The sequence below is a fragment of the Mirounga angustirostris genome, unplaced genomic scaffold, assembly GCF_029215605.1.
Source record: "Mirounga angustirostris isolate CCGP_5_RB_7025 unplaced genomic scaffold, mMirAng1.0.hap1 SCAF_6, whole genome shotgun sequence".
NCBI lineage: Eukaryota > Metazoa > Chordata > Mammalia > Carnivora > Phocidae > Mirounga > Mirounga angustirostris.
This window is the reverse complement of record NW_026991714.1, coordinates 115542840-115558098: the sequence shown is the minus strand read 5'-3', so window position 1 is coordinate 115558098 and position 15259 is coordinate 115542840. Positions and strand designations below refer to the sequence as shown.

At 41.5% G+C, this 15259-nt stretch overlaps 1 protein-coding gene across 4 annotated transcripts in view; it reads left to right on the top strand.

Moving 5' to 3' along the window:
* Window positions 1–15259, top strand: part of ERCC6 (ERCC excision repair 6, chromatin remodeling factor) — a 72484-nt gene that overhangs the window by 34784 nt on the left and 22441 nt on the right. For all 4 annotated transcript variants that reach the window (XM_045878290.2, XM_045878291.2, XM_064594943.1 and 1 more), the window contains one exon: window positions 5017–5152. In XM_045878290.2, the coding sequence (XP_045734246.1) occupies window positions 5017–5152 (136 nt within the window). The remainder of the gene's footprint in view (window positions 1–5016; window positions 5153–15259) is intronic.

Genomic DNA, 15259 nt, shown 5'->3' with positions numbered 1-15259 from the left:
GGATGAACTTGGAGTTCTTCTCTGTGTTTATGTCCTAAAGAAAAAGAGATGAATGGTCAAATGAAGTTCTCAGGGAGCTGACATGGCTCATTTTGGCTATTTACATTTTCTCGGAACCCCTGTGAGCTGTAGATTTGGGGGCCCAAACTTGAGATGGTCTTCGTGTTACAATTTTATGGTCCATGATCATTGAAACAGTGTAAGTCTCTGGGATACCAAGAAGAAACTTCATGGTAAAGAAGTTTTTTTGGTTTTGTTTTTTAATGTGTTTTGCATGTGTGTTTGTTTTTAAAATAGGGAGAAGCTTATAACATGCAGTTATAAAAATCTATACTGGTTTTTGTGCTCCCAGTTCATCATGTGTATACTACCTTCTCTTCCCTTCTACTCCCTTCTCTGCCATTCATACTACAAAAGGTCCCCTGAATTTCATGATGAGGAAATAAATTATTTACCTTTCAAACTTCAGTTAACACTTTAAAGCCTTGGATATCATTTAGTAAATTCCTGGTTACAAACAACGTGGCCTGAACAAGTTAATGAACTTTCAAAGGTAAATATTTTACTTTGTAATTCCTCGTAATAAGTTCTAGCCTGTGGATAGCAGGATTTCCATCTTGTAGGTTGAAGTATTTGACCATTGGAGCTATTGGCTTGTCCTAAACTCATTAGATAATCAATGCTAATCAAAGATGAAAGGAATTTTAGCCAGTTTGGTAATTGATGCTAATTACTCTAGTACATTTAGCCATTTCTTATTTTCATCTCACTGGTTTTGAGGGTTGGAAAAGGGTGGTTCAGTTGATGTGACTGTTAATGGATTTGATTGCCCCTCCTGTGGTTCAGGAACAATCTAGGTCTGCTCCTAGATTTCCACTCAGTGTGAAAACCTCCGTAGTCTTCTAATAGCGGGAGAATGGCAGAAATGAAAGGGCACCATAATGCCAGATCTGTGTTCAGCTAGAATAAAATATTGGCCCTAAATGACACACTGTGAGTCATCAGTGTAGCTGTTCACATTAAGCATGTGATAAAAAGAAAAAATGCTATATAGCTGAATAAAGCATGTGTATATATTTATGCTTATTTGAAAGTGACTTTGTAAATATTTTAAACAGGTTTTGATTGGTTGTTTCCTAATCCCTGCTAAGTGCATATTGATAATAACTCTTGTTCCCTAGGGAGGATATAAAGAAGCTGGTGCATTTAATCCTTTTAGAAAGAAATATTGTCATGGAAGGGGCCAGAGCAGAGTCATGCCATCCTCAGGGAGCTTGAGGGGACGCCTGCACGGGACCTGCCCTTAGTGAGGAGCAGAGCCTGGCTTGGGAATTCTTTGGGAAATGGAAAGTCTCTTGTAGCCTCTACTTCTTGAGCCCTTAATATGGAGCAGAGGGGCAGGGGCAGCAGCTGTGGCTGAAGGGTGAGAGGATTTAGAAGTGGATGGAGGCAGTTTGTCACATTGGAATATAAGGGTGAGCCTCATTTCAGTTATGGCTTGTTTCTGTATTAGAACTACAGGTATTTTTGAGTTGTGTGGAAGATTATTTTTAATATTTCAAGCACTGTGTGATTTACTCTGAGTGACTTACAAAAAATTTTTTTAAGCTCAGAAATTATTTACCGAGCTGTAGCAAAAAAATAAAAATTACCCATGATTCCCTAACTCACAAATAATCTCTTTTAACATTTCAATATATTTTCTAACAACCTTTAAGAAAATGTTTTTTTTTTTTTTTTAAAGATTTTATTTATTTATTTGAGAGAGAGAATGAGGTAGAGAGAGCATGAAAAGGGGGAGGGTCAGAGGGAGAAGCAGACTCCCTGCCGAGCAGGGAGCCCAATGCGGCACTCCATCCCGGGACTCCAGGATCATGACCTGAGCCGAAGGCAGTCGCTTAACCAACTGAGCCACCCAAGCGCCCAAGAAAATGTTTTCATTTAATAAATCTAATATTCATTAATTACGTCCCGTGGTCTCGGCATTTGAAGAAGAGGCCATTCCTACCCTCAAGGGGCTTAGGAAGGATCTAACGCACAATTACAATACGAGTGATGCATGTTATGGTAGGGTTAGTATGGGGTCCTAACTAGTGTGGATATACCAAGGAAGGATGCTTAACTCATCCAGAGAAAAAAGGAAGGCTATAAAAGAACCTCGGGCTAAAGCACAAGTAGATGGTAGCTAGGATAAGGGGTAAGAAGGGACAAGGGGAATTTCGAGAGATCAGAGGAATATGCACTTTGTAGGAACTGAAGACAGTGCTGGCAGTAGGAATGCTGAACCACAGAGGCAGATGTTGGGGGTGGGGGCAGTGAGAGAGGTGAGGCTGAAGAGGTGAGCAGAGGTCATCCTTGTGGTCTCATAGGCCAGCTTAAGGTGTGTAGATTATTCAAGAGCAGTGGGCAAACATTAAAGCCTTTCAAGCAAAGGGATGAGACATTCAGATTTTGCTTTTTTGAGATGTCTGTGCTAAAAAGTGCAGTAACCTAGGTAAGAGGTGATAGTGGCCAGACCTGGAGTATCAACAGTGTAGGTGGAGAGACAGGGTGCCTTTCTTGGAGGCAGACATGACATGAACTCAGTGTAGGTTGAGTAGGTAGAGAACAAGAGGGACAGATCAGTGATGAAGCATGGATTTTGAATTTGGGGACCTCGATAGTGGGTGACAGTTCTTTCCATTGGGTTTGGAAACATGGGAAGAGGGCACGGTGGGGGAGGATGATGTGTGATGTTGTGGGGGCGTGTAAGTGGAGAGCCAGCAATTAGACATCCAAGCGTATGGTACTTTGGAGTTCAGGAAAGAGATCTGGGATGGGGACCTAGGTTTGGTGTCATCCGTGTAGAGGGAGTAATTGCAACTATGGGAATTAATGAGGTAACCTGAGGAAAGTAAGTGCAGTGTGCACCTGGCTTCAGATATTCAACATCCTTGTTGGGCTTTTAGAAAAAGGTGGGGCAAGGGGAGAGTGGCAGTGATTCTGCCCCAGAGTGAGCGAAAGGTAGGCCCCGTGGCCTCAGCGTCCTCAGTCAGTCTTGGCTCCCACTTGCCTCCTGTAGCACAAGCTGAGCATGAGTCTAGTGCTGAATTCCTGGAGATAGTCTGACTTTTGCTTAATTTTCATCTTATGTACCAACTGGTGCCTAGCTCCCAGCAGGACTGAGGAAGAAGTAGGCACAGTAATGGGACCCTTGACATAGTGGATATGGTATGGGCTCTGAGGCAAAGGCAAAGGGATTGGTCACACAAGAGGACGGGTACTTGTTCTACTATAATGGGGGGAAGGAAGGCAGGATGGGGCACATTCAGTTACCTGTGGTGTGCAATGTATTAGGATATTTTGGCTGCAAGTAGGCAAAACCTTACATTGAGTCAGATGTTCACAATATGTGTGATACACCTAGGAACCTACAGAGGAGGTGGGCAGTAGACACAGTGTGATCCGCAGCCCAGTGATATCATCGGGGACCCAGGGACTTCAGTTTTCTCGTAACGTCAGTTATCCTGGTAGCCATCAGATCTCCGTGCACTGTAGCCCAACTGCCCGGCAGCCACTGGGCTACACTTCCTTGTTCATATGCGGTAGGAGAGACCAGAGAGACAGCTCTCCCCCAGCCTGGAATGGAAGTCCTTCCTTCCTTACCTTGAGTCAGCCAGTCTTACCAGGCCCCGAGTGGGAGAGTGAGCAGTGCCGGGGTGTGTGTGGGGGGGGTACTGTGTGCTGACAGCTGTGTATGAACCTGGGTTCCTGCTTCTCCCGTCTTTCCACCAAGCCAGGCAGTGGTCAGAATCCCATCAAGTACAAGTGTGGGAAGGAAGAGGGGACACCCGCACAAAGTCATGGTTCTGTTAGGAAGGAGAGAGGGAGAGATAGATGTTGAGATAGTGGCCACCACCACCTATCTACCAGCTCTCTGTGTGAAAGTGAGTTGGAGTGATTACATAAGTAGTTTTGTTTTTTAAAAGACTTCTTATGAGCATTTTTCCAGGTTTTTAAATATTCTTCAAAAGTGATTTTAATGGTTCTGTGATATTCCATCTTATTTAATAAGCCCTTACAATATTTGCTATATGGCACTGTTCTAAACACTTTACAGGTATTAATTGAATTAAATCTTCATTTAACGCTATGTGATCAGTACTGTTATTACTCCCGTTTTAAGATGTGAAACTGAAGTTCAGAGAGGTTAAGTAATGTGCCCAAGATCATGCAGTTAATGTGTGCAGAGCTGGGGGGTTTCAGACCCAGGCAGCACTCCTAACGACTAGCTTGTGCTGAATTAAAGAAATGGAATGGTTTGTTCGTCCCTTGTCTTTATGGACGTTTAGGTGGCGCCCACTTTTTCCACAGTGTAGATAATGCTCCAGTGGATATCCCCGTACATCAGTGTTTGTTTGGGACTGCTGGGTCAGTGGGTGACTGCTATTAAGCCTCTCGCTGTGTCGTGCTCTGCTGCTTCCCATAAGAATAGCACAGCTGCACTCTTGCTATGGGCTTTCCAGGGGAAGTGGTCACTGTGATGCGCGCCCCACCATGCAGAAGCGAGCAGGCTGCAGCGGTCAGGAGATTGACTGTAGGCATTGCTGCGTCTGCTGGTAACAACGGTGCCTTGGGCATGCCAACCTTCAGAGCCCCCGAGCACGGCAGCATTTCTGTCCTGCTTACTTCCCATGGCTGGGAGGTTGACTGAAATCGTGTGGGTGAAAACTGCTAAGATTCTCTTAGGTTTGAAGGGATACGTAATGCCTTCCCTCACCTGGAATAGAAGAGGAAAGGAAAGTACTTTTGTTAGTAATTTTTGTTTCATTTTCTTTTACTTTACTCTAGATTTCACTTACTGGGTGTTAACCTCAACGGCTTTTTCTTTAAAGAAAATATCAATAAATTTCCATAGCTAGGCTTTTCTTTTTCAGATGGTTACCTTTCTATTTGTTAATTTTTCTTGTTTTTTGGCGGTTAATCATCCATATATTGTCATTCATGGTTGTGTTTTCTTGGACGTTTTGGGTGCAGGTTCAAGGGGTTGGGTCCGACTATAATTGTCTGTCCAACGACAGTGATGCATCAGTGGGTGAAGGAATTTCATACATGGTGGCCTCCATTCAGAGTGGCAGTTCTACACGAAACCGGCTCCTATACTCAAAAAAAGGTAACACTACAATACTTCAGTACCTGTTGGTTTGCTTGGTTTTAAACGTCTCCATTTTACATATTTGTTTTTCCTTCGATCCCTGTATTTCTCAGATACATGTTCCTGTGTTTCTTCTATGCATTACTGTTACTGATGTAATTTAGAGCTCTGTATTTTCAAAACAATTATGAATGTAGGCTTTATCATTCTAACAGTTCATAGTGGCCTTGAGACGTGTTTGTTGTCCAGCTAAACACAACTGGGCACAGACAGGGCACCACGAGCCTGCTAGTGTGAGTGGGACCATACAGTGGGGGCTTAGAGAGCAGTTAACTAGTTGGATTCGGGCCATTAGTGGCTTTCCACAGTTTTAGGAAAGTGTAATGTAGTAACTCCTCATTGGTAAATGCATTTAACATGCTTTTCAACATATTTTTAATGAACAAGAGAACAGCCTGCCATTTTGAGAATTTCCTAATTTGTTGCTTTTCCTATTGCTTTTTTGTTAAATTGTGTTCTCTGAATCTGGTCATCATGTAAGCACAAGCACTGTATTTTGAATTTCTTCACTAATGTGTAATTTTAGTCACACGATTAAAAAGGAGGTTATTTGTGCTCAAATGGGTAGCACAGAGAGGTTGTATTATGCTTTTTTAATTCTCAGATCTGACCATCCAGACTGTTTGCTGAATAGCTGATAATTGCCCTTCTTCACTGTGGGTTTGCAGGTTGTTTTATTGACACAAAGTGGCAGTTTGCTATGAATTCTTTCTTTCCCAAGTCTTTGGAGCTCTTGAGTGAGCTCTTGTGGACTCACAGGAGAGCAGCATGCCTGAAAGAGCTACTGAATGTTTGCCTCACTGAGTTAGACACGTGAGCTCCTGAACTCCATTGTTTCTGCACTTTCACCCAGTACCCCTTTCCTCCAAACTCCCGTTTTGTTCACGATCATGAGTAAGTGCAACTTTTGATAGAAGTCAATCAGGAGTCTCTATAATTTGGTACCTCAGGTTTGGTGAGATGGAATCTTGCTTATACTAGCTGCTGTTAAACCAACTGACTTTGCCCTGAATTTTAAATGATAAATGGAAAACAAACTGAGTTAAAATAATTAATGAAGTAGGGTTAATTCTGTGGACAAAACAAAACGAAACAAAACAAAACAGTGATTTTTAACAGCATAAAAATAACCATTTAGATTGTTTTTCTAGTCAAACCAAATTGTTGTAAATACCTTTTTTGTCACCCTTGTAAAACATTTTTGATGCCTTTTTTCATTTCCATCGTATGTTGACATTTCTTAATGTTTTGTATTGCAAAATCCAGCAGGATTCGTTACTTGATGTTTCTCTTTAAAAGGCACATTTTCCGTATGTTCCTCTTTATCTCTTTTGGGCTACTGAAGGGCATATATTCACTTTCACCTTTATCATAGCTTACCTGCATTTCCTCTTTTATTATAACCTGAAGAACTATCTTCATGTAAATGAAATGTCTCCGTTGGTGCCCTGCTTCCTTGTTTGGAGGGCAGAGCTTTAGAGAATAGATATTTCACTTTTGTTTGCAGTGATTCCATCTTCTGAGGTTGTTTTGCACACACAAACACATGCATATATGTGATTGTTCATAATTTTTTTGGTGCTTTACAGTTTGCTAAGGACCTTAACTTGAAGTTTCTTATTTAACTTTTGAGAAAAAGCAGTAGACATGTGTTTTTCCTCTGACCCTTAATTAACTCTGTTTCTTTTCCATTATAAAGTATCCCCGATCCCTAAAGATGTAAGTTGGCATGCAAAAGACCAAAAAGGTGTTCGTTTGCATCTTACAAACCATACTCTTGACTTAGAAACACAGTTTATTATTTATCATTGTTAATATCAGTTTATTATTTGTGATGAGGACACATTAAAAATACATTAAGTCGTTTGCACAGACCTTGTTAGTAACACTTCCAAGATCAGAACTCCAGCTGCTAGATTCAAACACCAAAGTGACATTTGATACCTTTGCTCCTTCCTTTTAATATTTGTTCATGAAGATCTTTGTCACCACCCCGTGCACACCTGTTGGCTTGCAGATACTGTGTTAGATTACAGTTAAATATGTTTTTTAATCATGTTTCAAATATTCTGTCTGACCTCTAACCCAGCATCTAATGCTTGACTTCCTTTCTGTCCTTATCAGCTGAGATTCTTTTTCTCCATGGGGGAGCTTTCTGTGCCCACGGGCCTGTCCAGATAACGGTGCTCTGGCATGGGGACATCCAGTGCTGGAGAAAATACGGAAGAGGAGAGAATTTCTCTTTAGAAAAGTTAAAAGTCTAATTCAGTAATTGTTCTGCTTCTCATTCAAGTAGATTGTCTTTATTTTCCTAATGATTTGTTGTGGCTGATAGGACGTAAAATTTTGAAAATTAAAAAAAAAATTTTCATTTAGAGCACAGGCATCAGATGATCACTTTCTGAATGGAACACATCCATCATCCTTCTTCCTTACATTGCCTTTTAGCTTCCTACTTCTCTCACCATGTGACCCTGTATTATCTTTGTTAGTACTCTCTTTGATTGACAGCATAATTTAGAATTATCAGATGCAAACCCAGCAACCATGCAGAAAAATATGTGGCTGGTATTTTCAACCAAACAATCAAATCAGATAAAGACATTTTCAGTCTTCTGGATCTTCTTTTAATGGTCAGTTGAAATCTCATTTCATAGGAATCTAAGATTTTCCTTTTCTCGTGTTTTATGATCCCTTTTTTCTAACATAGAGAAACTTGATACATGAGTTGATTAACATACATTTATTGAGTAACTATAAACATGACATTGAGGCTGTTAGGGCTCCAAAATATGGATATGATGTTTTTAACTGACCTTGAAAAACTAGCCATTTTCTTGGGGAGAGAAAATACCTGAAAAGATAATAAAAGAAGGCAGTTTTGTGGTACTTACCTCATAACTCACAGTGGGTGGTGGCATCTTTAGCACTGTGTTAAACGAAGTTTATTTAATTATTAAGGACACTTTTTTCCAATTTGTTGGAAGATGTTTTTGTTTTGTTTTTTTTTAAAGATTTTATTTATTTATTTGACAGAGAGAGACATAGTGAGAGCAGGAACACAAGCAGGGGGAGTGGAAGAGGGAGAAGCAGGCTTCCCGCCGAGCAGGGAGCCCGATGTGGGGCTCGATCCCAGGACCCTGGGATCATGACCTGAGCCGAAGGCAGACGCTTAACGACTGAGCCACCCAGGCGCCCTGTTGGAAGATGTTTAATGAGAAATTTCTTGCTTGTATTCTGAACCAGTAGTCACTTTGTCTCTGCCACCTTTTCCTGTTATATCCTACAGATATAGTAATTCTGTGGAATATTTTTGATAATTCAAAGAGTTTTATCGCATTTTGACAAACCTGTGGCATTTAGGGGCATGAGAGTGGGAAATGCAACAATAGCACAAAGGTTCCAAAGCATAGCTTTTATCATTACCAGATCAGGGTTTGAATCTTGGATTTGCCATTTTACAGCTTTGTGACCTTGAACAAATCACTTAGCTTCTCTGAGCCTAGTTTGATCTCCAAAAAATGAGTATTTTTTGGTAATTTTGTGAAGAGTTGTTGAGGGTAATAGGTATGCATGAGAAGCTTAGTGTCGTCCTTGGCATGTAACATTTACTCAGGTAATTCTTACTGTTAGAAATAAAGAATGTTGTAGACCATTTTTCTTGGTAGTCAAAAGAAAAGATTGCTGTTTCTGACTGATTCAGTATAAATACTTGCTAGCTTGAAGGTTCACACTTGCTTTATCAAACATGTTTGTGGGCATTCACGTCTAGACCTTTTTTTTCCTCACATCCAGATGCATCTGGCCCCAGATGGATACAATGAAATAGCATGCTAAAATTCTTTTTGCGAAACACAAGGTGTGACTAAAGGACAAACCACAGGAAAACATGGCTGTTTGATGAAACTGCCATCACGTGTTCTTTAAAAAGGCCCGTTTTCTGGAACACTAGTCAGAGGACTTGGCTTTTTAAAGAGCTGGAAGGGAGGCAGGCAAAAACATAGCAAATAGAAGTAGAAAAGGGCCACATGGTCCCTCCAGCATCCTAAATATTTCAGGCCCATTCCAAGTACACAAATTATAACACAAAGTGATGTAATTCCTATTAACTTGAGAGACGGTGTATACACCTGATACACGAAATGATAGATGCTATATGCTTGTTCTGTGAGGTGGATTGTAGAATTATGGTGCTGGAGCCCCTTTTTTCTTCATTGTCAGCACAAATCCTTGTTTATTAAAGATTTAGCTTGAAGGAAATTTTAATTAATTACAGGTGCCGTAAATCCTGCCCGGGAAGCCGCGCTGTGTTTCCCGTGAATGGCCTTCCTGTGCCTCTGCTGCAGCCCGCTCGCCCCGCTGCCTGACAGTGTGATTTATGGCTCTTGTTTTCTACCGGTCCGCTGTTTGCCCTCTAGGAGGGATCGGTCTCCTGAGCCTCCGTAATAACAGCAGCGCTTTCACAGACGTCTTTTAATGACAACCGCACTGCATTCAGTAAGTCAGGCTAATTGCAGATGTACCCTATTAATTGCAAAAACTAGGAGAGGTTACATATTTTACAAGCTTTTAATTTGAAACCGCCCGAGATGATTTGTCTTAAGTGTTTGGATAGAGACGTCCGTAATATTCAACAATTCGCCATTATTGAAACTCCAGTCTGGGCCGTTCTAGAATTCTGAGATTGAATCAGGTGAAAACAAATAGTCTTAGATGATGTTTTTACCCAGTGGCTGTTAAGTGGAAGTTACATTGTCAATAGGGACATTAAAAAAAAAAATTCTTACGCTTCTTATGAAAGGGTCTTTTTGATTATTACTCATCATCATACATCTTTCTGAATATGGTAGAAATTGTGTATTTCTATGGCTTAACATTACAGAATTTTCCAAATCAACTTCAGTCCTTATTAAACATGCAAAAGAAGCTGACCATGGTGCCAGTGGTGTGTATTTGAGAGACTTGGCATCTCATTTGCTCAGCTGTGGTGAAGTGGCATCCAGAATCCAGTTCAGGGGGGCATTCCTTGGTGGGTGGGGGCGTTAAGGGAATGGCCGTGGTGAGTCTTTGCATCCAGCAGTTGCAGGAGTTCCAGGGTCCCAAGCAAGTGGATGCACATTTGCAGGGCCTGGCTGCGACCCAGTGGACATTTCATAAACGTGGGTGGTAATCTGTCCTCTGTTGGTTTTGAAGCCCCAAACACTGGCAGTTGTTTTCATCCCCCCTCGTCTCTGTGTGTGCACAGAGCTCCAGGCCTAGAGGAGAGTTGGGCACGGACATTCTCGGTTTCGGTCCGCTGCCTTCTTGGGTCCTAGCTGCTTTATGACTTCTAGCAGCCACTGCTCTCCTGGCGGGGAAGACGGGCGTAGAGTTGTGGCAGCTGCCTGTCCACAGTCTCCGTGGAAAATTTAGGCGCAGAGGAGCTCTTAGCATCAGCTCTGGCTTCTGAAAGTCCCGGGACTGGCGGGATGAGGCGTGTGAGGTGGAGCCCCGCATCTTTGCACGGCCCGCTTTTCTTCATGGGCACTAGGAGCTGCAGCGGGGCCTGTAGTGGTGGATTAGCAGTGTAGTCGGGGTGAAGGGGAGGGAGGCGAGTCCAGGAGAAACCTGGCTGTGTGTTTGGAAAGCTGTGAGCCCTGAGGTTTTTACTGTGCATTCACCGTAAGGTACAGAGTTGGGAAATGGTTAATCAGCTGTGGTCTTCAATGTAGGACTGTGCAGGCATTGAAAACCAAAACTGTTCATGAAAGCCATGAACAGGAAGCCTGCAAAGTAGTGGTCATAATAATAACATAGCTCTCCCTGTTGAACCTTTAATACGTACCGGGTACTGGGTATCGTAGGTGTTCTCTAAAGCAGTTTTATAAACTCGCAAGTTTTGAGTGGGTATTATGACATGAGAAAGTCATTTCTCCCTCTTTGTTTTTCTCTTTCAAAATGTTTTTGGCTCGTACTACACCATTTTATACTCTGTTGAGTTAAAAAATATTCCAATCCTAGTTTATTAACATAATATTAAAATCATTTTTGAAGATGTTGAGTTTTATAAAATTTGCATAATTGTGATTACATGAATGATTGCATTAGGTTTCCTGATACTTCGCTCTTCTTATATTCCTGTGATGAGCCTTATTAGGTTAATATACGGCTAGATTTTATTTATAAGTAATGGATCTCTAGTAGGGAGTACACGTGTAAGTGTGGTGTGTCTGTTAGTTTTGAAAACAGGGTTTTGCTAGCCTTACAGTAATGAATTGAAATGTGTCCTGTCTTTTCCTGCATTTTGGAATAGTTTAAACAACAGGATGGATTCCTACATTGCTCGTGAAACCATTTGGGTCTGGTTGACTTTTGGTGAGAAGAGCATACCATCTTTTTCAGGTTCTTCAGTAATTGCTCTGATTGGTTTGTCTCATTTTTCTTGGGTCCATTTTGGTACTTTATTTTTTTTTTAACAGTTGTCCTCTGTCAAAGTGTTCAGGGTTTTGGCATTAGCTCAATGGGGGCAGTGGTGAGAAGACACATTTGTGTAGTATCTACATCTGGGTTGCGCTCTTTTGACCTCACGCTGTGCAGCTGAGTCTGTTCTTTGGGCTGACTTGACAGAGCTTTGTCTGTTTTGTTTTTTTCAGTGAGCTATTTCATTTTATGCTTTTGCAGTTCTACCAGTTTTGTTTTTTTTATGGTCCACTAAGTTTTGTTTTTATCTTATTCTCTCATTTTCCTTTTTTAGCAGATTGCATTGACTGACTGCTCAGCTTGCTTTTAGCCTCAGTGGCGTGTGAGGAATGAGTATTCCTTGTGTGGTCAGAAACTCTGCTGATAGCTCTTAAAAGGAGCTCACGGATGGTGGTGCTCAGATCATTTGTATCTTAATTTTTGACCTCTTGTTTTCTTTAATCTTAACTTTCTCTCTTCTGGTCTGTCAAACTCTGGGAGGCTGCGCCTGGTCCCCTGCAGGCTGTGGATGTCCTGCTTCGTCAGCGCAGCTATGAGGGCTTTGCACCCCTGGTTTGGTGCAGGGCTTGTTGGTAGGTGAAAGTGCGTGGCTCCTCCTCCAGCGCGCACTGTTGCCTTTAAAATATAAAATATCCCTCTCTGTTCCTGTTCAGTTCGTTTTGTCTGCTATTTGTATTTCTAGTCCTACCCTGTTTCTGTTTGCATTTCTTGGGTAGTTCCCATATTTTCAGCTTTCAGTGCCAGGCTCGTTTTGGTCTAAGGGTTTGGCTGTATGTACCCCCTGGAAAGTCTTGCTGCTAATAACCCACTGTCATTGTGGAGACTTCTGGTATATTTAGTCTGAAACCAGCGATCGTATTTTCTGTTTATTGTATTTTCTGTTTTCCTGATTTTTTTTCTATTTTCTATTAGTTTTTTCCCCTAGAGTGGTTTGATAATTATACAGTCTAATTCTTGTATTTATGTGGAAGTAGCAGCTATGGATCAGTAGATGGGCTTGTTTTTTTACAAATGTAATCCAACCTGTTTTTCTTTTATAGTTAAAAGGCAGACAGTGTCAAAGGGGAAGGGAGGGAAAAATGAAACAAGACGAAACCAGAGAGGGAGATAAACCAGAAGAGACTCTTAATCTCAGGAAACAAACTGAGGGTTGCTGGAGTGGTGGGGGTGGGAGGGATGGGGTGGCTGGGTGATAGACATTGGGGAGGGTATGTGCTATGGTGAGCGCTGTGAATTGTGCAAGACTGATGAATCACAGACCTGTACCCCTGAAACAAATAATACATTATACGTTAATTAAAAAAAAAAAACCAGACAGTGTCTGTCACTTGTACTCCTTTCTACCCTTGGATGGGGCAGGATTTTTAGTGTACTTTTATTTCCTCCTGTTCTTACTCTAGGTTTTGTTAAATAAGAATTATAGTGACACTTAAAAATATATCCCTTTTTATACTTTAGATTTATGCTTAATAATATTTACTTACTGTTTTAATACAGGTTTCCCTACTGTCCAAAAGTAGAGCATTCCTATAAAACCCGAAATGGCTCGAATTGAAGAAGCACTTACCATTAATTTATATTGAAAAGTTCTTGAGCTTTCCTAGACCCAAACAGTAACCTCTCTTAGGCTTTTCTGATACCTTAGGACACATCTTGCTAACATGCACAAAATAAATCGAGATAATGCATAGGTGTTCAGAGATCCAGTTCAAAGCTACAGCGCTTGCTGCCCAGACGCTGAGTGTGGTTCCCGGGCAAGGAGCTTGGTGGCACCACTCTCGTGCTCAGGGTGTGCGCTGCCTCATAATGGCTCACTGCGAAACAAAGACAAAAACTCACCTTTTTTCATAAAAGCGAAAATCCTTTTTGGCTTTCTTTTGGTCGGCAAAAACAGATACGAACGTAGGTCTTTTGTAAAAGTGAAGAAGCTAACTGAACTTTGGAAAGGCAGAGAATACGTGTGATTTTTTTTAAAGAACTGGTGTATGTATTACATGTAATTTTCCCTTAAATCTTTTTATTCTTTCACGGTGAAGTAGGAGGCAGCGTTGCCTAAGATTGAGTTAATATCAGCTTTGGAGGTGGCTCCCTGTCTACATTCAAATCATGACTCCACCACTTCCCAGCTGTGTGACCTGGTGTATTATTACAGTTTCCTCCCCTGTAGACCAGGGGTTTGTAACAGGACCTCTGTCCTGTTGCAGGGGCTTGCTGGGAGTGCTGTGTCTGTGATGAGCATTCTGGGTCAGGGGGCTCCGCTGTCCGCTGTTCTGCAGGCGCTGTGCGTTCCAGGCACACTTTCTTCTGCCCTTGGTGAGGGACCATGTTCTTTTAGTGACCATACCTCTGCCCTGGCTGGATATGTAGTGTACTGTGCCTAGCCTCTCTCTGGCTGGTCTGTTTTCTGTTTTTGCCTGTCTGGAGGTGGAATTTATTTTTTCTGTCAAGCATGACTGCCAGTTTGGATCAATGCAGAATTCCAGGGTCAGAGCGTTTCCCCTAGAATTATGGAAAGATTGTCTCTTTGCTTTCTGACAGTTCAGAGAAACAGAAGAGTTATCCAACTCAGGTGGAGTATTTTTCCTCTGAAGGGAATCTTTTCTTCTTCTGTTTTGTTCTGACTAGAAGCTACAGCATTTTCTCTTTACTTTTGGAATTCTAGTAGGTATATGCCTAGGTATAGGTCTCTTTTCATTGTTTCTGCCTGACGCTCCATTACGTTTTGCTCTATAGACTCCTGTTCCTCTTCAGAATTTTTTTCTATCTTTTAAAAAAATCATTGTTTTTATATCCTTTTGTATTCTCCCCTCCTGGAATTCATGTTCCGTATCAGTAGAGTGCCTGGATTTGTCTTCTTGTCTCGAGACCCTGGCTTTTCTCTCATTTTCTTTTTCTGGCTTTAAAATAAAAAAATCACTTCCCATCTATCTTGTTGTTTTAAGTTTAACAAGAATTGACACACAGAATATTTTAGAAAAATAAATATTGGATAAGTGTTTACATATGATAACTTTTTCTAGTCTTCTTTTGAGGGCCCTCCTTTTTTTTTTTAAATTATGTTAATTTAATCACCGTACATTACATCATTAGTTTTTGATATAGTGTTCCATGATTCATTGTTTGCATATAACACCCAGTGCTCTTTAATACCCATCACCAGGCTAACCCATCCCCCCACCCCCCTCCCCTCTAGAACCCTCAGTTTGTTTCTCAGAGTCCATCGTCTCTCATGGTTCGTCTCCCCCTCCAATTTCCCCCCCTTCATTCTTCCCCTCCTGCTATCTTCTTCTTCTTTAAAACATATAATGTATGATTTGTTTCAGAGGTACAGGTCTGTGATTCAACAGTCTTACACAATTCACAGCGCTCACCATAGCACATACCCTCCCCAGTGTCTATAACCCAGTCACCCCATCCCTCCCACCCCCACCACTCCAGCAACCCTCAGTTTGTTTCCTGAGATTAAGAATTCCTCATATCAGTGAGATCATATGATACATGTCTTTCTCTGATTGACTTATTTCGCTCAGCATAATACCCTCCAGTTCCATCCACGTTGTTACAAATGGCAAGACTTCATTCCTTTTGATGGCTGCATAATACTCC